At 35.7% G+C, this 24,179-nt stretch overlaps 1 protein-coding gene across 1 annotated transcript; it reads right to left on the bottom strand.

Annotated features, from left to right (window-relative positions):
• Window positions 1-7,003: 7,003 nt before the first annotated feature.
• On the bottom strand, window positions 7,004-23,595 carry LOC127865962 (uncharacterized). The gene is made up of 25 exons (XM_052406121.1): window positions 23,354-23,595; window positions 22,404-22,600; window positions 22,125-22,213; window positions 21,775-21,844; window positions 21,288-21,473; window positions 20,682-21,161; window positions 20,423-20,560; window positions 19,426-19,711; window positions 19,092-19,279; window positions 18,721-18,990; window positions 18,398-18,512; window positions 16,870-16,995; window positions 16,662-16,694; window positions 16,424-16,545; window positions 16,125-16,189; window positions 15,195-15,352; window positions 14,880-15,005; window positions 13,987-14,025; window positions 13,704-13,825; window positions 12,683-12,747; window positions 12,252-12,409; window positions 9,807-9,924; window positions 9,477-9,496; window positions 8,680-8,980; window positions 7,004-7,475 (listed from the first exon to the last, which is right to left on the bottom strand). The coding sequence occupies exons 1-25, from the start codon at window positions 23,457-23,459 to the stop codon at window positions 7,385-7,387; spliced, it is 3,669 nt and encodes a 1,222-aa protein (XP_052262081.1). The 5' UTR covers window positions 23,460-23,595; the 3' UTR covers window positions 7,004-7,384.
• Between the last annotated feature and the right edge of the window lie 584 nt (window positions 23,596-24,179).

Genomic DNA, 24,179 nt, shown 5'->3' with positions numbered 1-24,179 from the left:
GACGACCGATGGACGACCGATGGACGGCCAACAGTTGGACGAGGGGCGACCGAAGGACGACTGAAGGACGACCGAAGGACGACCGATGGCCGACCGATTGGCGACCGATGGACGGGAAAGGGATAACCGATGGACGACCGACAGAAAGATAAGGGACGACCGATGGACGACCAACGGACAGACAATGGACGACCGATGGACGACCGATGGACGGCCAAAAGTTGGACGAGGGGCGACCGAAGGACGACCGAAGGACGACCGATGGACGACCGTTGGACGACCGATGGACGACCGATGGACGACCGATGGACGACCGATGGACGACCGATGGACGACCGATGGACGACCGATGGACGACCGATGGACGACCGATGGACGACCGATGGACGACCGATGGACGACCGATGGACGACCGATGGACGACCGATGGACGACCGATGGACGACCAACCGTTGGACCAGGACGAACATCGGTCGGCCATCGGTCGTCCGTCGGACGTCCATCGGTCGTCCATCGGTCGCCCATCGGTCGCCCATCGGTCGCCCATCGGCCGTCCCTTATCTTTCTGTCGGTCGTCCATCGGTTAGCCCTCTCCCGTCCATCGGTCGTCCATCGGTCGTCCATCGGTCGTCCATCGGTCGCCAATCTGTTGTCCATCGGTCGTCCCTTATCTTTCTGTCGGTCGTCCATCGGTTATCCCTCTCCCGTCCAACGGTCGTCCATCGGTCTTCGGTTGGTCGTCCATCGGTCAGCACGCCATTTAAAAATTATTGTACAACACTATATCCGAATGTCGAACTGAATGTCGAGCTGGAATGCCGAGCCAGTTCGACATTATAAAAAAAAATGTACAACAGTATATCCGAATGTCGAACTGAATGTCGAGCTGGAATGCCGAGCCAGCTCGTCATTCAAAAATAAGCATACAACACTATTTGCGAATGCCGAACTGAATGTCGAGCTGGAATGCCGAGCCAGCTTGACTTTCAAAAATCATTTTACAACACTATCTCCGAATGTCGAACTGAATGTCGAGCTGGAATGCCGAGCCAGCTCGTCATTCAAAAATTATTGTACAACTCTATATCCTAATGTCGAACTGAATGTCGAGCTGGAATGCCGAGCCAGCTCGTCATTAAAAAATTATTGTACAACACTTTCTCCGAATGTTGAACTGAATGTCGAGCTGGAATGCCGAGCCAGCTCGACATTCAAAAATTATTGTACAACACTATATCCGAACGTCGAACTGAATGTCGAGCTGGAATGCCGAGCCAGCTCGTCATTCAAAAATTATTGTACAACACTATATCCGAATGTCGAACTGAATGTCGAGCTGGAATGCCGAGCCAGCTCGTCATTCAAAAATTATTGAACAACATTATCTCCGAATGTCGAACTGAATGTCGAGCTGAAATGCCGAGCCAACTCGTCATTCAAAAATAATTGAACCACACTTTCTCCGAATGTCGAACTGAATGTCGAGCTGGAATGCCGAGCCAGCTCGTCATTCAAAAATTATTGAACATTATTATCTCCGAATGTCGAACTGTATGTCGAGCTGGAATGCCGAGCCAGCTCGACATTTGAAAATAAGCATACAACACTATTTGCGAATGCCGAACTGAATGTCGAGCTGGAATGCCGAGCCAGCTCGACATTCAAAAATCATTGTACAACACTATCTCCGAATGTCGAACTGAATGTCGAGCTGGAATGCCGAGCCAGCTCGTCATTCAAAAATTATTGTACAACACTATATCCGAATGTCGAACTGAATGTCGAGCTGGAATGCCGAGCCAGCTCGTCATTCAAAAATAATTGTTCAACACTATAACCGAATGTCGAACTGAATGTCGAGCTGGAATGCCGAGCCAGCTCGACATTCGAAAATAAGCATACAACACTATATGCGAATGCCGAACTGAATGTCGAGCTGGAATGCCGAGCCAGATCGACATTCGAAAATAAGCATACAAATGTCGAACTGTATGTCGAGCTGGAATGCCGAGCCAGCTCGTCATTCAAAAATTATTGTACAACACTATTTGCGAATGCCGAACTGAATGTCGAGCTGGAATGCCGAGCCAGCTCGACATTCAAAATAAATTGTACAACACTTTCTCCGAATGTCGAACTGAATGTCGAGCTGGAATGCCGAGCCAGCTCGACATTCAAAAATTATTGTACAACACTATATCCGAATGTCGAACTGAATGTCGAGCTGGAATGCCGAGCCAGTTCGACATTCGAAAATAAGCATACAACACTATATGCGAATGTCGAACTGAATGTCGAGCTGGAATGCCGAGCCAGCTCGACATTCGAAAATAAGCATACAACACTATATGCGAATGCCGAACTGAATGTCGAGCTGGAATGCCGAGCCAGCTCGACATTCGAAAATAAGCATACAAATGTCGAACTGAATGTCGAGCTGGAATGCCGAGCCAGCTCGTCATTCAAAAATTATTGTACAACACTATATCCGAATGTCGAACTGAATGTCGAGCTGGAATGCCGAGCCAGCTCGACATTCAAAAAAAAATTGTACAACACTATATACGAATGTCGAACTGAATGTCGAGCTGGAATGCCGAGCCAGCTCGACATTCGAAAATAAGCATACAATACTATATGCAAATGCCGAACTGAATGTCGAGCTGGAATGCCAAGCCAGCTCGACATTCGAAAATAAGCATACAACACTATTTGCGAATGCCGAACTGAATGTCGAGCTGGAATGCCGAGCCAGCTCCACTTTCAAAAATTATTGTACAACACTATATCCGAATGTCGAACTGAATGTCGAGCTGGAATGCCGAGCCAGCTCGTCATTCAAAAATTATTGTACAACTTTATATCCGAATGTCGAGCTGAATGTCGAGCTGGAATGCCGAGCCAGCTCGTCATTAAAAAATTATTGTACAACACTTTCTCCGAATGTCGAACTGAATGTCGAGCTGGAATGCCGAGCCAGCTCGTCATTCAAAAATAAGCATACAACACTATTTGCGAATGCCGAACTGAATGTCGAGCTGGAATACCGAGCCAGCTCGACATTCAAAAATCATTGTACAACACTATCTCCGAATGTCGAACTGAATGTCGAGCTGGAATGCCGAGCCAGCTCGTCATTCAAAAATTATTGTACAACACTATATCCGAATGTCGAACTGAATGTCGAGCTGGAATGCCGAGCCAGCTCGTCATTCAAAAATTATTGTACAACACTTTCTCCGAATGTTGAACTGAATGTCGAGCTGGAATGCCGAGCCAGCTCGACATTCAAAAATTATTGTACAATACTATATCCGAATGTCGAACTGAATGTCGAGCTGGAATGCCGAGCCAGTTCGACATTCGAAAATAAGCATACAACACTATATGCGAATGCCGAGCTGAATGTCGAGCTGGAATGCCGAGCCAGCTCGACATTCGAAAATAAGCATACAACACTATATGCGAATGCCGAGCTGAATGTCGAGCTGGAATGCCGAGCCAGCTCGACATTCGAAAATAAGCATACAACACTATATGCGAATGCAGAACTGAATGTCGAGCTGGAATGCCGAGCCAGCTCGACATTCAAAAATTATTGTACAACACTATATCCGAATGTCGAACTGAATGTCGAGCTGGAATGCCGAGCCAGCTCGACATTCCAAAATAAGCATACAAAACTATTTGCGAATGCCGAACTGAATGTCGAGCTGAAATGCCGAGCCAGCTCGTCATTCAAAAAAAAATGTACAACACTTTCTCCGAATGTCGAACTGAATGTCGAGCTGGAATGCCGAGCCAGCTCGACATTCAAAAATTATTGTACAACACTATATCCGAATGTCGAACTGAATGTCGAGCTAGAATGCCGAGCCAGTTCGACATTCGAAAATAAGCATACAACACTATATGCGAATGCCGAACTGAATGTCGAGCTGGAATGCCGAGCCAGCTCGACATTCGAAAATAAGCATGCAACACTATTTGCGAATGCAGAACTGAATGTCGAGCTGGTATGCCGAGCCAGCTCGACATTCAAAAATTATTGTACAACACCATATCCGAATGTCGAACTGAATTTCGAGCTGGAATGCCGAGCCAGCTCGACATTCAAAAATAAGCATACAACACTATTTGCGAATGCCGAACTGAATGTCGAGCTAGAATGCCGAGCCAGCCCGTCATTCAAAAAAATTGTACAACACTTTCTCCGAATGTCGAACTGAATGTCGAGCTGGAATGCCGAGCCAGCTCGTCATTCAAAAATTATTGTACAACACTATATCCGAATGTCGAACTGAATGTCGAGCTGAAATGCTGAGCCAACTCGTCATTCAAAAATTATTGAACAACACTTTCTCCGAATGTCGAACTGAATGTCGAGCTGGAATGCCGAGCCAGCTCGTCATTCAAAAATTATTGAACAACATTATCTCCGAATGTCGAACTGAATGTCGAGCTGGAATGCCGAGCCAGCTCGACATTCGAAAATAAGCATACAACACTATTTGCGAATGCCGAACTGAATGTCGAGCTGGAATGCCGAGCCAGCTCGACATTCAAAAAAAAATTGTCCAACACTATATCCAAATGTCGAACTGAATGTCGAGCTGGAATGCCGAGCCAGCTCGACATTCGAAAATAAGCATACAACACTGTTTGCGAATGCCGAACTGAATGTCGAGCTGGAATGCCGAGCTAGCTCGACATTCGAAAATAAGCATGCAACACTATTTGCGAATGCAGAACTGAATGTCGAGCTGGAATGCCGAGCCAGCTCGTCATTCAAAAATTATTGAACAACATTATCTCCGAATGTCGAACTGAATGTCGAGCTGGAATGCCGAGCCAGCTCGACATTCGAAAATAAGAATACAACACTATTTGCGAATGCCGAACTGAATGTCGAGCTGGAATGCCGAGCCAGCTCGACATTCAAAAAAAAATTGTACAACACTATATCCAAATGTCGAACTGAATGTCGAGCTGGAATGCCAAGCCAGCTCGACATTCGAAAATAAGCATACAACACTGTTTGCGAATGCCGAACTGAATGTCGAGCTGGAATGCCGAGCCAGCTCGACATTCAAAAATAAGCATACAACATTATATGCGAATGCCGAACTGAATGTCGAGCTGGAATGCCGAGCCAGCTCGACATTCGGTAATTTGAATGTTGAACTAATGTCGAACGTCGAACGGCGAGCCAACTTCACGCACCTATAAATGTCTCCGTTGGGTTGACGATTTATTGAAGCTTTTTCAAATCGATAAGCTGTATCAATTATTCTTATTATTTGGTGTATTAATTAGCATATCTGTCCGATTTTCGCCCATCCGTCCGTTGGATATCCATTACCTTACCGGCGCATAAATTCCATACTTTGTTTCGCCCATGGTTTATTTCAGAATAACCAACTCTTATTTGGTTTCGTTAGAAATTAAATTACGCCTTGTGGTAAAATAAACGGTTTTGGTTTGCTATTTGGCTATTGTGTTATTATAATGTCATGAACAATTATAATTGTCATTAATATTCTTCTCTAAACTAATCGAAAATTGTGTTTAAACGTTAAGTTTGCGATCCGCGGCAGGCATTTAGAAGTTACTGAAGACGCCTCAGTTAACCACGGCCAGTGAAATTTATCGTTAGACGTGAACCATTCTGAGGATAAAGCGTCGATGGCAATGGCAAATTAAACCTTTTTTTTATAAACTTATTAGATTATTAAAGCTGAAACAGTGGATACTTTTGTCATATATTTAGTGATACTTTATTATAGTAGCTTATTATATAAGAGGAAATGGTTTATCACACGTTTTACCTATCTATGTAATATAAACATTTCATTTTTATTTAAAAATGTATTGATCGTTAATTTACGTAATTCAAACTTTAACTGCAGTTTTTCTCGCAGTGAATGTTAATATAAGTAAAGCATGTGTAACACACGTTTTTCAGCGTATTTATCGGGTTATTGTTGATTGAATAATAAATCGAGTGACTTTATTTTAATGAAATGAGGTTGCAACGTCAAGAAACGTCACTAAATACCCTTCCGGTTGTATCATGACTTTAACGTAAATATTAATTGTCTCTGCCAGAAGAAAAGCATGTGAGGCTAAATATCTCACACCTGTTTTCATCTTATACCATGATTTAATAAAGTCGTCAAGGAAATTTGTTTGGAAAATTGCTAAACGCTCGATTACTAAAACAAAACCTGAAATTAATTTGATGAAATGAGGTTTCAATTTCAAGTGACGTCACGCAATGTAAATGACTGTCCAGTTGTATCATGACGTTAATACGGAATATTACGCTTGTCAATTGTTCCATGTGTTTGTATCAGTCGAGTGGCTAGTGTGATGACGTATATCACGAGAGGCGGGCGCCCCGATTGTGATACGAAATAGCGCAAACCACGAGACTGATACAAACACTTGTAACAATTGACTTGCGTAATATTCCTTTTATTATATACAACTTTAAATCATTTAAGTGAAAAAAATGAGTCTAAGCGTGCATAATTAACAAATAATGCTCTTATAATTTTCTGCATTCAAAGTGGCGTCATTAAAAGTAGTCCGGCTAGTATGGTAATACGGAATTGAAAACTAGCGAGTAGCATAATACGGGATAAATGTATGTGCAGTTGTTCTTTACCGATTGATACAACTTGTATTTTTGGAAAATATTAAGCAGGTATATAATAAATGTAAATATTTCTGTTTCTGCCAGTTGCAAAGGATGTGAGAAAAAGACCTTAAATGTGTTGTCATTTTATACCATGATTTAAAAGAGTCGTCCATGAAATATGTTTTTAATTTGCTAAAGGCTCGATTATTAACACAATACCTGAACTTGCTAAATTAAATATGGTATGAAAGTTCAAGACGTGTCATAACCTCTATTTCATTGTTGCATTAAAAGTTATAAGCCGTGCAAATAATTATTAATTAAGGATTCTCAAAAAGATACATAAACAAAAGCAGGAAGGAAAAAATTACATTTATTTTTGACGCATATTAATAAAATGATATACGACAATTATGAAGAATATGTGTCGTTAGAATAATATGATGGATATAACGTTTAAAACTTGTATGCCCGCTTTTATTTATTTATTTACGAATCCTAATTGACAACTTCATTTATAACGCAAACAAAAATAAAACATGTGTATAGGTATTGACTATTTCAAACATAAAAAATACAACAAAATCAGTCTGATTATATGCATGTTCACAAACAAAAATTAAACATGTTCGACTTTGCATTTAACAAAATTAGCAAAAAAAATAACTCTTGGATACACTAAATGTTAAACTACATTATTGTTAAGGCATTTAAGCCACAAACACAAATAACATCCACGTGTTACAACAGCATGCCAGTATTGTAGTAACTTTGACCTCGTTGTGGCAGCCCATCATATTGGTTTCGGTCGGCCTCTGTCTCACGGCGATTTCTGTGAATTTAAAACAATAATTATGTATTATCATAGACAAACAATGCACCATAAATTAGAAGTAATAAATTGCTTTATTCATAAACAATGTAAATACTACTCGGCTTAATTATAATGCACTTGAAATGCGTAGATTGTTTCCGGCAGAATATAATAATCTAATAATGATGAATGTATCAGGAAATGATTCTTATACTTATACGAACATACATCTAATTATAAGGCTGTTGTGTAACCGTTACAGATGAATTACTTAAAATATTCAAGTAACTTTTTTTGTGGTAGTTACTAATAACATGACCATCCCGCCCACTATTCAACCGGAGGGAAATATAGGCTAATCACACCGTCAGTATGTCTGTCCGTTTGTCTGTCTGTCCTTCTTTCCGTCAGTTCGTCAGCATAATGTGTTCCTGCCTTTTTTCAGAAGAACTACACAAACTTCGTATACTTATAAAAGGCATTTACATGTGAAAACAGTGAGCAAGATAGTATCATGAAATATTGTATATTCACGAGGTATGCGTTTCAAATTTGTCATTCAATTTCATCTACTGTTTTTTCGTCCGTCCGTCCGCAAAAAAACGAAATAGCTAGAAAAATACATATCGTAAACCGGACCCTGCGATCCGTGGAGATTCTTGAAACAAACAAGGAATATGTATATATGACCATGTGGAAATAATGTAAATCTGATCCACCAGAAAAGGTCAGGTATTGCAGTCACTCAAACATTGCCTACATTATCATGAAAGTTGTATACACATTTTGCTTATATTTGTGCCTTTAGTTCTTCTGTCAATCCCTTTCTCTGACAACAAATCTGCCAGTTTGTATTTTTGCAAAAATATGAAATAACTCAAAATAATGAACATGAATATGACCATGACACATGTCACATATTCAAATAACGAGAGGAATATGAGATAACGACCTTTGATTTATGCAAATGTGAAAAAAATGTTAAACTAATTCTTTTATTTCATTATGAAAGTGCATACATAGTTTAAGGACATTTGGATTGAATGCAAATGTATTTTTTACAAAACCGGAAAAAGACTCCTTTTTGATTGCATACTGTCAAAGCCTTTTATAAATACTCTGGCTTTTTACGAAATGCCATTTGTTTAGACAAACGTTGTTTACCAAAATAAATATTTTCTTCTAGATTTTAATGTAACTTGTTAAATGAAAACTGTAATACCTCTCATACAGAGAGCCTGGCCTGACGTCTGCAGCTAGACTCTGTTTAAAGGAAAGCTGGGACCCAGACAGTTTGGCGCGAGGGATCTTGTACACATCCGACTTGTCATCCTTGAACACGGACATTTCCCGTGCGGAGATGTCTTGGTACGTGTTGTCATGCACCTTCGGTTCAAGATGGTCCATCTCAAGTGGCTGCTTGGCTTTCTTTTTGCACACAATGACCACCAGCACGACAATGATCATGAACAAAACACCACCAACCGCAGCCGAAACTATTAAGAGCAGTTTCGAGTCGGCATCTGTGAGCAAATATAAATAATAGATAACATCGAATATAATAATGTAGTCCCTCTTATACAAACCAAGCGCATTATACTTTTATTTAGAGAACAAAATAATTGTTAGTTACAACAATCATTTAGAGAAGAAATTAACTGTTTGTAACAACAAGTATACATACTTTTAACAAGCATTCGAAAAGTTAACATTAAAATAGAACAAACAAGACTTTTGCCAAGCAATAAATGTCCCCTACCGGTAAGAACACTATTTTCAGCAATATTTCTAGTCTATTTGTTGCCATAGCAACCAGAATTCTTGACGTAGGAACAAAATTAAACGACGTGCATAATCGCCATATTGCCATCTGTCCATGTTTCAAGTTTCATGAAAAAAATATGAGAACTTTAAAAGTTATCGCAGGATCCAGAAAAGTGTGACAGACTGGCAGACACACAGAGCGCAAACCATAAGTCCCCTCCGGTTTTACCGGTAGGGGACTAATAAAATACTTACCCTGTGTAATTTTCTTTTTACTGCAATTAAAAAAAGAATTGCTTGAGTACCGGTGAAAATATAAATTTTTGAAAATACCATCTTGACTTAAACAAATACTATTTTAACAAGTTAATATAACTGGTAAGCTCACATCACAGGACACAATATGCGCCCGATAACAATGCCTTCGCAACATTTGTAAACTAGTTAATAAAACAATATATTATGGTTATTGTTAAGGTAAACATACCAATAGTTTTAAAATATAATTCTTAAGGATTAATGTCATGGTGTTAAATACGGTTCAGCTTTAAACAATAAAAAATAAAAGTTTCCATATGTACTTACACACAACGAACGACCTTAGCGTCTACCTCACATTGTTCGTCATCGTTACATGGATGGATACTAGTATATACAAGGCATTTTGCAGACTTCTTCTCTTCCGAATTGTCGTGTAGGGGAACTTGCCAAAGAAAATTTAAGCAAGATTATTTTGATTAGTTCGTTACAATTTCAGATACTCGTGCCATAGTGTATATTTAAAATGGAATGTGTCTTACTGTGTAGAACAAATGATCAACGGCCTTTACTTGGCTAACACGTAAAAGGTAGACCAACCTCTTTAAGGTAGCGCAACCGTAATGGGCACCTTTCCAAATATAATCTAATGTATTATTTTCTTAATGCGCATCATTTTACCGAACTACATGCAAATGTTTAGGTAGGCTTTCCATGCTTTAAATATATATACTGATTTTTTCAAAACCACCCCCACGCTCGGCTTTTGTCGATTTTATTTGCACCCCTGGGGTATATGAACGTTCCATAATTCATCTAGATTTCCAAATATGGGCATGCAGTTGGTGTGTACAGATGCAGTAAAGGTGTTTAAAGTTTAAACAAGATGAAATAAGTATTCTCGTACAGACATTTCCTTTTAATAACTTGTTATCTATGGAAGAGCGCCATGAAATGTAAGTGGTTTTAGCCAAGTAAAAATTGGGTTGGTTAATAACAAAGTGTCATAAAATTCAAAATAGTATCATTTACGTAATATTTTGAACTTAGTTTTTATAAATACTATATACAGCAAAAATAGCAAGAAATAGACAGATTTACCGTTTACTTTTTGAAATAAAAATAAAAATGCAACATGCATGATTCGTTTTTTCAGTAGTAAATCACCCAATTTAGCCATAACGTTGTTTTAATTTAAAAATTGAAGAATGTGCATTAAAATTGCAATACATTTAACATTGTTTATATGCTATAATAAATAAAATTAAGTTAGAAAAGAAATCAAACGCGTCGCAAATAGTATGCGTTGTCGGCAGGATTCGCACCTGCGCGGGAAGATCCCAAAAGATTTCTAGTTTATCGCCGTAACCACTCGGCCACGACAACTTCACATTAGTACCTGCTTAAATTAGATATTCATAAGTAAACAGGTCTTTAATTTTCGAAGAAATCGCGGGAAATCATTACGATGCGTTAAAAAATATATACGTGCAATTTAACTTAAAGTTTATTGCATATGCATACGCATAAAAACACATTGGTCATAGCGAATGTAGTATTGTTGTTTAATCTTTAACATTCATATACGCATTTGTTTAATGATGTTTTTTGTTGTTTTTTTCAACTTCAAAATTTTCAATATATAGTATTACATTCATATATGTATCATATGTAGCAGTTTATGTACATGTACTTAAAGGGAGTATATAAACAAAGTTGTGTCCAAAACATTCATGCACAACAAATATTTAAAAAATAAAACACTTCAAAGTAGCTGTTTTACTTACTTACTAAATATAATTTTACATGAAAGTACGTGATTATTCTTTCTATATTATATTGCACATATGTTTATGAAAGATAACTAAAGTGTTGAATTGCATTATGTATGATTCTCTGATAATGCAGATTTAACAAATTACAGAATTGATTAAGAAAGTTTTCAATACGTTATATGTTTCAAAAAATACATAATTTTTATATAATATTAAATCATAAACACAATGTTGTGATGCAATCAGAGATGAAGAGATCAAAAGCAAAAATGAAAAATGCAAAACATCTAAGGTTATCTATATGATGCTTTTTTTGCTTTTAATTTTGTGTTAAAAAAAAAGAAAAAAGAAAAACAAAAGACATTTTCCAGTGTGTGTGTGTGTGTGTGTATATATATACACACACACACACACTGGAAAATGTCTTTTATTTTTCTTATTTCTTTTTATATATATATATATTTATACGACCAAGGGTGTATAAATTTTACTAACAGATGTAAAGGCATAGAGAGAACACTTAATAGGTGCATTTTATGATATAGTATATTTCAGTGTGTACAGATGGTATTCAAAGGTTCCCATTCAGTTTCAAAGGATTATACATTATTATTTTTTATTGATTTTTTCTCAAGTTATCATATTCATATTTTAGTTATTTCTTGGCTCCTGCTATGCTTGGAATGATTTTATTCGTTTAACAGTTGTGTAAGTATAGCTTTAAAAATAAAATTACATTAGATATGGGTCTAGCAGAATTTGTTAAATATCCAAAAAGAATAGATTGTCCTGGTAACATTTCGTCAATAATTGTTTTAGATATCTGACATTCCCAGAATAAATGTTCTAAAGTTTCATCACTTTGTTTGGAAAAAGAACATAATGGATTGTCAGTAATTTTCATTTTGTTTTATGATGTTAACAACTTAATAACCAATGAGTGAAAAAACTGAAAATCGAAATAAATGCGTTATTGTTTCAGATACTAATAATTTACCTTTATCTTTACCAATGAAAGCATTGGTGACGTTGTATGTTTTATCATAAATTACAAGACCGTTCTCGGCCAATTTCACTACCGCCTGTGTCACATCGCTCAGAATTTGTTCGCGCTTTTCATACACAACTAAGTGGTCCACGTATAGACTTCCTGTTCTGGGAAAACAAACAAATTATTAATGGTTAAATGAAATTAACATAATTATACAGAATTTGATTATTTTGATTGATATTTAAATGACATTCACACTTCAAGTATTATACGGAATTGGATTATCATGATTGATATTTAAATGACTATCACTATATCGCATTCAACTTATTTATCTTTTTACAAAATACAAAAAACTCTATTTGTTGTAAATGACTAACCGTTTGCTATTGATATTTGGTAGATTACTTTAAAAAAAAGATATACTTAATAAATACCTTATATCTCGAATGACAACTTTTGAAAGCCAATGCCCTATTTCGTCTTTGTAGAACTCGGTCAACTAAATTGTGACAGCACAGTAATGTCATCAGAGATTTAATAGTAAGTAGGGTCATTTTAACCATAAGCGTTCTTAGGAATAAACCTATATACATTATTAAAAAACATAATAACAGAATAACTATATACAAAATAAATTGCATATAGTAAGGGTTATATTGAAAATAAATATATGTGTGTTCCTTATAGGACATTATTTTTAAATCAAAGTATAGTCCTTTTTTCCTTTCATTTGTTTGTGAGAATCTCAATGTATATATCGTAATTATATAAATAAATGAATGTGCAAATTGGAATAAAATGAATGTTTATTCTGCTAAAATAATGTTGATAAAATAAAAAAAAAAGATTAAGTCTGGTCAAATATTAATGATTAAGCGTTCATTATAATTATGGAAATGTATTAGATCAGGGGTGGGCTAGAGGTTTTATTATAAATTATTACTGTTTTAACATAAAGACAAATATTCGAAGACTACCAAGCGTTATTTTAAGGAGTCAATATCAATGATGCGTGTCTAACGTGCATTGATGTATACTTTGCTTACATATTGTAAAAAATATTTTACGAGTATTTGCATGTATTTGAAAAACCCTTCCGTGTTTAGATGTTATTTGAAATACGACTTATATATGGACTAATGACAAGGCATACAGACAAGAAAACTAAATATACAAAAATCGTTATTGGAACAAAATCTAGAAAATCGTCAACATTAAATTTATCGATATGATTCTAATATTTAACATGTACGTAAGATGTTTTTGCGTATATTACAATATTTAAGGTAAGTAGTTTTTCAAATTGAAGGTGACGAGTGCTAAATCAGTTGTGTAACATATGCGTACCTCGCTTTTATTGAAACATAACAACAACACGTGTGAGTAGCAATAAACATTTATACGATATAATTAAATAAAATGGCAAACCTCATCAAAGTTTACGCACTTACTTACCGATATGTTAAGTTCTTTTACATAATGATCGTAAGTGTCGGACGTATTTAAGGATTTGTGCAGAGGTAATGAGTAGCCCAACTTTATTTCCACTTGCAAGACACCATGGGCGTCATCAGACACTGTACATAAAATACATAGAGTGCCAGTGTTACACCATGGATACACTAAATAACCGCGATAATCTTAGTAGTATGTACCTCTTTAAAATATGTTATGTCGACAAACAGCACGAATAAGTAACATTTAGAAATAGTTCATCAAAGATCATTTAATGTCTTACGAGTGTTTTCGTCCGGAACAATAATTGCATGGGTATTTTCTGCAAAGAAATATATTAAACAAATATCAACCAACCGATTAATTAACATAAAAGTTATTAGCTCAATTAAGTGACAAATACTTTGGAGTACATTTTAGTATACGGTATAAGGTCAAAAACAAAAAAATGATATAATAATAGCAATTCTACTTCTTATAATAATAATTGAAAATAACCTTAGTAAGAATTCGCTTAATTTGACATAGTTGATGAACGCTAAAACAATTTCTTGAATAAACAAATCTAAGTTAGTTAATTAACAACATAATGTTTCGTGTCGTACAAATCAGTTAACAACATATCATCTAACAATGAAGCATATGTGTGTTGAAATGTAAAAAAAAGTAAAGGTAACGTTTGAAAAAAAACGTTTGATAATTAACACAAATGCTTAAGTGCATGGTGAACATACTTTTTTTAGTGTACATGATCTCAATGTAAATGTAAAAAATAGCAAAATGAAACTATCGTTTTGCTTGCTACTATTTGTTTAATAGTGGTTTCGAGCCTCGCATCGTTCGAATTTTTTTAACGCTTTAATGGCAGTCGAATGCCGTTTAACAAGTTCAATATTTTGAATAATAAGACATATACGATTGCTAAGCAGTTGTTTTTTAAGGTTATAGCCTAATCTTTCCAACAATATTTGGCGCTGTATTTGACTATTTGTTTGTTATCCCGAATATAGGCATCAAACATTGCAATCTTTTATGTAACAAACTTAAAAAGGAATTTATTTGCGAATGTGTACCATAAAGAGGTTTCTCATGCATTAAAATTACATTACACAAAATGTTTTGTATTGCTATGCCTAAGAAAATGAAATATAAATGACTTAAATGAAACATCCTTACCGACACATGTGCTTGGGGTAGATTTACTTTCGATGTAACCTCGAATGCATGAACACCGAGTTACACCATCCAAAACTTCGCAGAGAGAGTTATTCTTTTTGCTACATGTCATGGGCGATGTACATCCTGAGTGGATCGAAGAAACAATTTTGCGGACAGCATTATTAAGTAAAGTAATTACGGATAAAATACTCGAAAGTTTGTAGGATAATAAGTAAAATTTAACTGTGTTATGTTGTTGTATTTATTGATTGAAGAGTTTGGCATTGAAAGTCAGTGTGTTTATCAAATATTTAGAATCATACAAAGATGTACCTTCGTTGTTAACAATTGATACATTCAACACGTGTACTGTCTGATCAAAGATCACCAGCGGCCTTTCCGAATGACGAGTCATCGCGTCATAAACATTGACAGAATTGTGCTCATTTTGTACGTAAACCACCCAATGTTCGACAATTAAACTTCCGATTCTAAAAATAAACATGCATTTTAAATAGACAAAGAATTATAATTAAATGTTTAAATGGTGTCACCACTACGTAATTAAAATTCGCAATCATTAATAAATTAAACGACCAAATATGTTAATGATTTATCAAAATAATCAACAGCAAAAAATAAAATTTTATCAGAGTATGACATGTTGCGTTAAAAATAAATTGTTCGCGCATAATATAGCGCTCAATAATTGCAGTGTATATGAAAGTACTTACACGAGATACAGACAGTGGCAATAAACTATCAACCAAATGCATCAAAAAAGATGTTTCTATATAGGTATGATATAAGAGGAATGACGTCATTATGCAAACTCCAGAGAAAATATCAGAAGTGAAATGCTTGTTACCATCCGCTAGTGTTAAATTAAGACAAGTGACCAATTGCTAATTCAATATAAGACAAAACATGCAATAAATCATTTAACAAAAACATGGAACACTTGTACGCACACACATTTCTTTAAAAACCAAAATAGAGTAGTTTAAAATTATCAAACGTTCCTTCGTATGAAAATATTTATATATGTACATACATTGACTTGTTAGTTTAAGTATTACAACACTTTTGAAGGATGCAAAAGCATGACACTAAGTATTCTTGCTTAACTCTGTATTTTAGTGTTCTGATCAGTATTTTACATTTAATGGGAACGTATTTTTGTTTGTATCAAAACAAAGTTGAAGTAAAGATCATGCCGTGAAAACAGATCTTACGCAAAAATTTTTGTCTACGTATACGTACTTAATTGCTGTTATAACCACTTTTGAAAACTGTTCTGCAAGAAGGTCTTTGTAGTATTCCGTAAGCTAATGAAAGAAAATGGCGTGTAATAAGAGATAGGATCACACCATCAACGGTGCAAAACAATTATACCATATTAAAGCCCACTGAATAAGTCATAGATTTAATAATGAATCAAATTATCGCATTTTTGTCATATTTTCAATATGAATATTATGTCTGTGAACGGTATTTTACTGTTATGTGATTGTAATTATGATTTGAATAATAAAGGCATATGACTTTTCTGAGTGAACTACCTTGGTTCTAAGTTCAAGTTCGTATCGTTCGTAGGTTGTAGACGAATTCAATGTTAAACCTTGCGGTAAGCTGTAGTCCAACTTAAGTTCAACAACAACATGGCTGTGTCTGCCATCATACACTGTTGGTAGAATAACAAATCATTTTAATTGAAAAATATTTACTTTACAATGTCACTGTTTTTTATTTGAAATATTTCAATTACTTTCTTGTCACAAAATACAATTTATCGCTTACCTTCATCCGGAAGAATAGTTGTCAGTGAAATTTCTGAAATGAATAATATGTTTTGATAGAACTTCATTGGCTTCATTATAATTCAATTCAATTGCGAATACGAATTCGCAATGGTAACTAAATATTGTGTAAAATGTAATGGTAATGTTATATTTGATTTGGTATAATGCAAACAACATGCAATTCTTATATGCAAAAACTTTCGGACCTGAACAGTCGTTTGAATCGGATTCATTTTGAGTGTAACCTCGAGCGCATGAACACTGTACTGTATTGTTCATGACCTCGCAGACAGAATTGCGTTTCGTCTTGCACAAGTCTGATTTAATGCAGTCTGTGGAACAAAAACAAACAATTAAAGTGCAATAATAGTCTTAAAAGTGATAAATTACCAAATGTAGACTTGGTATTTTACCTCATTGTTACGATTCTATTTTAGTTGTGTGAACCATTATTACATTAATACTATACAATTTAGCAGGCCCATGTGCATATGCTGTATTAAGCGGGCACACGTTGTCTGTTTTCGAGGGTTTCAAGGCTGCTTTTTCGAGAGCAGTTAAGCTGTTTGAATAGAAAAGAGTACGGAATCAGTTCAATAATGTAATCGATTGGTTAACTAAAATGCTTTTAATTGTAATCGGATCTCTAGATTTTTTTAATAGTACTTTTAACCGTGAGTTTACAGAAGACGCGCTTTAATACGCTTTATCACACAAAACACATATACATTTAACATTTATTATTTAAGACGAATGTGATAACAATTACTTTTTGTAATATAGGTAGATTCTATTAATCAATTAATTATCGAACAAATAAGTCTTAAATGTAGAATAAGAAGACATCATAGTGGATACGTATTATATAAACCATGTACTGATGATACAGTGCATCTGTAAAAATATGAAAATTGAAACTATTTAAAACTGTCTTAAGGGGGCTTAGTCCAATGCCATGCTTTTTTAGGAATCGTTTTTATAAATCGCATGGAAAGAAGTTGTAGGGTACCTATAATATGTATCGATTTAAAAGAAGTTATGAACGTGTACCATCTTCTCCACGCGCTCAGACAGGGCTAGATGTTAAACAGCTGAAGCAAACGACTCAGTGTTGCTCAAAAATATTGTCTTTAGAATACCCAATAGCTACGGAATCCGATTATTGCAAATTGATTTTCGCCTGTCGATCTGTCTAATCAAATCGACGCATGACGCAATAGTCGACAATTTAAAACGACAAGACAACTTGATATCTATTTAGACTAGACTTAATAATCATTCGCTACATGAGTCGTTGATACATCGATCGCCACTAGACACACGCTATTGTTTGCTATATTTGCGCGATATACAGTCGCTTGTCATTTGAAATGTCGCGAGTCGTATCGTTGATTGCTTTACGTGTATCCTGTCGCCATTTAAGGAAGACACACGACAATTAAAGAGACGGACTACAAAACATGCGACAATTTAAAATAACAAGCGACAATTTAAGACGCCACTCAATTTTCAAAACAATATTTCTTGGAAAATATACACTTCAAGCTCGACTATGCGATAATCAAATAATCGGTTGCGGCGTACCGTCTTGAATTGTTTTCGCGTCGTTTTAAGCTATCGTTTCTCTCATCGCTTTGATTATGGTACGTCTACCTCAAAATCTTGACATTTCATATGATATCATTTCTGTAAATTAAGAATGCCATCATCAAATCACGATAAGTCAAGGCATACCAGGTGTATACGGTGTCCATGATGTTTGGTTGGCGAGCGGATCACATACCATCTTTTGTGAAATGTGAAAAGTGCCGTTATAGTAGCACTGGCCTTCGATGAAGCAGAAATCATCCTGTTAACGAGTATATATAGTAAATAAAATTGCATAGCTATAGAATATACGGTTTTTAATAAGTGTTTCTTGTACTCATCTTTTAGTCTTTTATTAACGGCGATTGATTGGGTATTCATTTCATACAGAATAATCCATGAGCACACACGAAACCTAAAAATGGTCAAAGGTGTTAAACGCAAACAAACACAAAAAAATTGCATGTTACCTTCAGGGAAAACGTATATAGCCATTTGGTATCTTTTGCATAACTATGCGTCTGGCATTGCGAGTTATAGATGTAGGCTAACCCTTGCTTGTGTTCATCGTAGTTTTGACCGTCGTTACTAACGGATACATGGACTCCGACAACAAACCTATTGTCGATTGATCTACGTTGTCGCAATCCTCGGAGAGGACATATCGTTTCCACTATTGTTTCAGCGTGTCCAGGAACTTCAATTCCACTTTCATTGTGAGGTGTTCCGTGTATGTCAAACTGAAAAAAAAATATTATTGCAAAACAATGACGATCGATACAACAGAATCAAAAGTGTGATCACACACAATGTGAAAACCAAACATTTGTTAAAGCCTTACATAAAATGTGTTCAATCTGCAAGTCAAGTTAGACGATGTAAATTCTCCACCAAAGACAACAATCTGAGAACAGTCTGTCTTGTTCTGGTCACAAAGTCCACCATCTAATATTCCAGATATTTTTGGCGGTTTTTGTAGATCAATAGAACAATCAACCGCGCCGAAACCCGAGTTGCATAGACAAGTTCCTGAAAAGATACGTTTTATATCGAATAACTTTGAGTATAATGGCATTCATATTTGAATCCTGAGTATAAAACACGATACATTACATTCGTATTACCCTAACAATGTATGTTTCTTTAAAGAAATGATTAATATGATTGATTATTACCGTTAACGCAAGTCCCATTTCCACTGCAATTATTCATGCAAAAATTGTCTTGAATGTTTTCAGAGGTTTTCAAAATTTCCTTTAAAATGTTCAATACAGCAAGCGTTTGTGGAGCGGCAGTTGTTAAACTTGTATGTGTTTCTGCTGCCCCTGTGCTTGTTATGTTTTTGTTCTCCGCTCTTTCAATTAAATCCTTAATGACAGTACTGTTACGCTGGATCTCATTTTGACATGTTTGCAACATTGACTGCCTGGACATCGCTAACCAGAATGATGTATTCGTTATCTAAAATATAATAAACAAGTCATGTATTTGTGAAACACAATGCTACCTGCTGCGCTTTGAAGTCGCGCAGCAGCTATTTTAGAGACAATTGTTAAGTCCAAGGCCTATTACTTCGCCAAAAATCAATTGAACGGAACGAAACTCACACTTCATCTGTTAGTCATATAGGTAGACTCACATACCAAAACTCAGCTGAATATCTGGAGGAGTTTTTTTTAAATCCTCCGGAAAACGGTTATTATATAAAGACCATAACTTCGCCAAAAAATCAATTGACAGGAACAAAACACACACGTCATATGTACATCATGTAGTTAGACTCACATACCAAAAATCAGGCCGATATATTACAGCGTTTCGTAAAAAAAAACGGAAAACGGGATAGATAAAAAAAGTCCAAAAATCAATGGACCAAAACAAAACTCACAGTTCATCTGTTAGTCATGTAGGTATACTCACACACCAAATATCAGGTCAATATCTTAAATCGTTTAGGAAAAAGTCTGGAAAATGAAATGCCGTACGTGCAGACGGACAGACAGACGGACAGAAAGTGCGATAGCTATATGCCACCTTACCAGTGGCATACAAATAAATTACTTTCTATAAAAAAAACTTTAATTACTTACAAATAAATCACCTTCATTAATAACCAAGCCTTATTGACGTTATCCTTTCCTTTAAATGTGTTATGTATGTTCATATACGTACCATTATATCCAGTACGCAGTTTTCCAAAGAAACGTTCGTGTGTGTATCTGGAATTTTATTGCACATGTCATGTATTGCTTTTAATTCGTGCTCACAATGTGCTCGAGCCTTATCGTCCGTCCATACGCCTGTGCTTCGCTGAAGTTAATGAATATAAAAAAGTTATAAATTGCATATTTTATTATTATACATTGTCTCTCTATTTTTGTCTCTTATTTTACTTCACATAATCTTATTACAAAAATAATCAACTACTTACACGATTTCGGACATGGAATCGCTGATGTAAGACTGGTATCTTTATCTCTGGTTTTCTTGATTTTATTGACGTGGATCTCACTGGACGACTTTCTATAAGCTCACCGCAACTATGGTAACCAGCAAGCGTCCCTCGAGTACAGCCCGCGATACTCCTGTCACACGAATATGCGCCGTTTCCTCCAGTGGTTTTCTTGCATGTGCATGTTGGAAAAACCCAAGGCTCAAGATCTTTATTATACGAATCTTTGGTAAACAACGATGCACTTCTTTGCACTATCCATTGGTTAATAAATTGTGATTCATTGTCAAAATCATCAGACGAATTACCATTAAGGGATCCACATAATCCTGTACTTTTTCCACTGCTATCTTGAATCGATGGATTTACGGAAATGTCCAAAACTCTGCCTCCTTGCTCACCCATAAAAGGTGCGCTGTCTATCCGCGCCCGGACTGCAGTGCCGTATGGCAAATAGATCTACAATTCCAAACGAAAAGGTTCCATTAGCATTAAATTACACTTCATTCCAAGGAAAGTGCAATATTTCAGTAACGTATGAAAAACATTTTCACTGTATGCATTTACATTAAAGCACATTTTTACCGTGTAAGTATAGTCGTTTTCCTTTTTCACTGTTAACGCCTTATCCCAGCACTGCCTGTAGCCAATGTCGATGTATCCGTTACACACGTTGATGACGTAGACGTCACGTCCGGCCCTTACTGCAACGCCACAATTACATTTCGCTCGACTTTGGCCATCCGTGCAATTTGCGATTCTATGCTGGACCTGTTGATACCGCATAAATCGGTAACAATAACATTTATTAGAACAAGAGCTTAATCCATAATTAACGCCCGTTTTTACCATAATTTTTTTTTTATAAAACAAAGTATTAACCATTATGAATATTCAGTGTGAAGCCCTTCTGTTGCATTCGTGACATTTATTATAACTTTGTGAAATACTAATTATTATGACGAAATGAAACCAAATACAATATTAATTACAAAAAACGGGGAGTATAAAGTGATTCCGTTTTTATGTCAGAGAACAGTCAGATATGGATAAGGATTATGAGTAGCATCACCTCGACATTTCCATACACAGAGTGCTTGTACAAGATGTAATCTCCTTCTTCAGCGTGATGTTCATAGGACCTGTAATTCATCGGTATAACAATACGTCATACGTTATTATATCCATTCTCACCCAGAATACACATGAATACTTTGACAATAAACAGCCTATATATAATTGATTTCTTGCAAAAACAATACTAGTTTTATAGAGCACTGCTTACAGATCGTAGAACATTCTTGGAAAGTTAGGATGCAACAAAGCTCGGCTCTGGTTTAAATGTTCCTGCTTACAATTGATCTACGGCAATAGCATTTATAAAATGAATATCGTATTTTACTGACCATAAAATGCACTTACCTGCCATCAAATGTATACATGTGTGGATCATTTCGGGCTGTACATAGTTTTCCTCGCCATTGTCGATCCATCTCTGGAAGTACTTCAACCTAAACGGAAATTAGTCGACACATGTATTCTTTGCATAGTCCCTCTTGTGAAAATATTTGAACTTAGATTAAAAAGTATATTTATAGTTTGGTACAATGAGAATATAATTAGTTAAATTGATAAAGGTGTGTACTTTGGACATTTTATTGAGTAAAATGAAGAGAGAACAAAGAATATGGTCACGTTTACCTCTATTGCAGGCAGTTTGTAAGGGACTGAAAAAAAGGCGACTCCTCTAGTTCTGGGTATTTGTAAGAACAGAGTGAACTTCCCGGCAACGCCGTACTGTCCTGTTTCCGCAGCACTGACGCTCACAGTTATCGTTCTGTCAAATGACGTTTCGTTAAGTGCCACTGAACATCCGCCTGGGAAGTTGCCTTCAGCATCTGAACAGTTTTGAAGACGTATTATCAATAGTTCTTTATTTCATATCATAAAGTTATGTTAACGAGGTAGGCTTGGTTCAATTTAAACGTCAATATACGTTAATATCATTAAATGAACGTTAACTATGACGCAATTTTAATGCCACGCGCACGACTGCTATTTTTGTAGATAATAACATTAGAAACATACACAAGATAACCTTTAACAATTTTAGTGAAATTTACAATAATGTAAGACGCGTGCATCACGACGTTTAACACGCTTATGATATCTTTGGGAATAATATTATAATTTATTCATAATGTATCAAATGTGTACCCAAAATAAATTTCTATTTTTACAAATAATAAATAAATAAATAATTTATTTAAAGAATTATGAAGAAAGTTGTCTTCGTTGACAATTTCAACTGGTGCGGGAAATCTGTAGGTGAACTAAATTCGTAAGGAATTTAAAGTAGATTATATATCAAGTATCGAAAACGAGATATCAGCATAACAGATTTTGTTGAAGTAGTTCATTTTTGTACGTGTAAGATTCTCACTACAGATATTTATAAAACACATATGTGTTGGCATGGCATACATTATATGACTTTTATCAATTAAAAAATGTAAAAAAAAATATGTATAAATGTATTGAAATAAATAAACTTAAACTATACATTTCTAACGACAAAGGGGGAATTTGCATATTTATAATAACTTTCTAGATTCAAAGCAAAAGTATTCAGTAAACTGTTAAAAACTTACTGGGGCAAGTTCCATAATCTGGTGTGAAGTAGTCAATATTGACCCCACATGCGATGTTGTTGGAAGGTCTCACATTATCGCACACTATCGGAACTGTTAATTTCATTTCCACAGACTTAAACTCTCCTCGGCGCAATGAAATGCGAGGGGGTTAGCACTGTGATACCCAGAAAAAATGGGTCCGACATCAACGACAACTGGCCCGGCTGACTGTTGGGTTCGTTGAATGCACGAACAGCGCATGAAATCTATACAAAATATTATATTTTAAAACATGTGTGCTTCTAATCGGGTCATATTTATATGCCAATGAATAACCTATTGATAACGTTTCATGCCAAGTATTAAGCAAATTCAAATGCATCAGAGTTTGATATTTTAGATTAAACCAAAGCATTTGCGTAAGAAAGTCAATATCATTCAACTTACATTTGTGCCCATGCCGATATTCATATCTTCTAGATCCTTGTGCGTCAGATAACACGGTGACTTGTCGGTCTTGTTGCAGTATTGTTTTGTGACTACATGCTCTGAATTTCCTATGATGTGCCACTCTACTTGGTAGTAGAGATTTTCGGATTGGTCTGGGTCAAACTTGCATTTAAACCAGATTGATGTTTTATTGTTGTCTTTAACAACACCAACCTCGTTCGCAACAAACGACGGAGGTGGAACTAGTATAAAAAACAAGGCAAATTTAAATTAGTGTGAAAATAACATTATCTTTGTTTGAACATGTTAAATTAGCATTTGTCTTTAATAGCTATAAGGTGTGAACTAAGAAGAAAATAAATCTGTACAAACAGACTCTAATTTTGACTTCGGA

Source organism: Dreissena polymorpha, chromosome 2, assembly GCF_020536995.1.
Source record: "Dreissena polymorpha isolate Duluth1 chromosome 2, UMN_Dpol_1.0, whole genome shotgun sequence".
In the NCBI taxonomy this organism is placed as follows: domain Eukaryota; kingdom Metazoa; phylum Mollusca; class Bivalvia; order Myida; family Dreissenidae; genus Dreissena; species Dreissena polymorpha.
Note: the sequence above shows the minus strand (reverse complement) of the source record. Positions and strands in the feature narration are given on the sequence as shown.

Bases quoted from the DNA above. Each gene is read 5' to 3' on its own strand.
- LOC127865962 (XM_052406121.1), bottom strand. From the start codon at position 23,459: ATGAAATTAACAGTTCCGATAGTGTGCGATAATGTGAGACCTTCCAAC. The intron at 20,561-20,681 runs GTAAGTAGTTGA...CATTAACTTCAG, and splicing joins GATTCCATGTCCGAAATCGT to CGAAGCACAGGCGTATGGAC. The intron at 8,981-9,476 runs GTAAGTATTTTA...ATTTGCTCACAG, and splicing joins TAAAAAGAAAATTACACAGG to ATGCCGACTCGAAACTGCTC.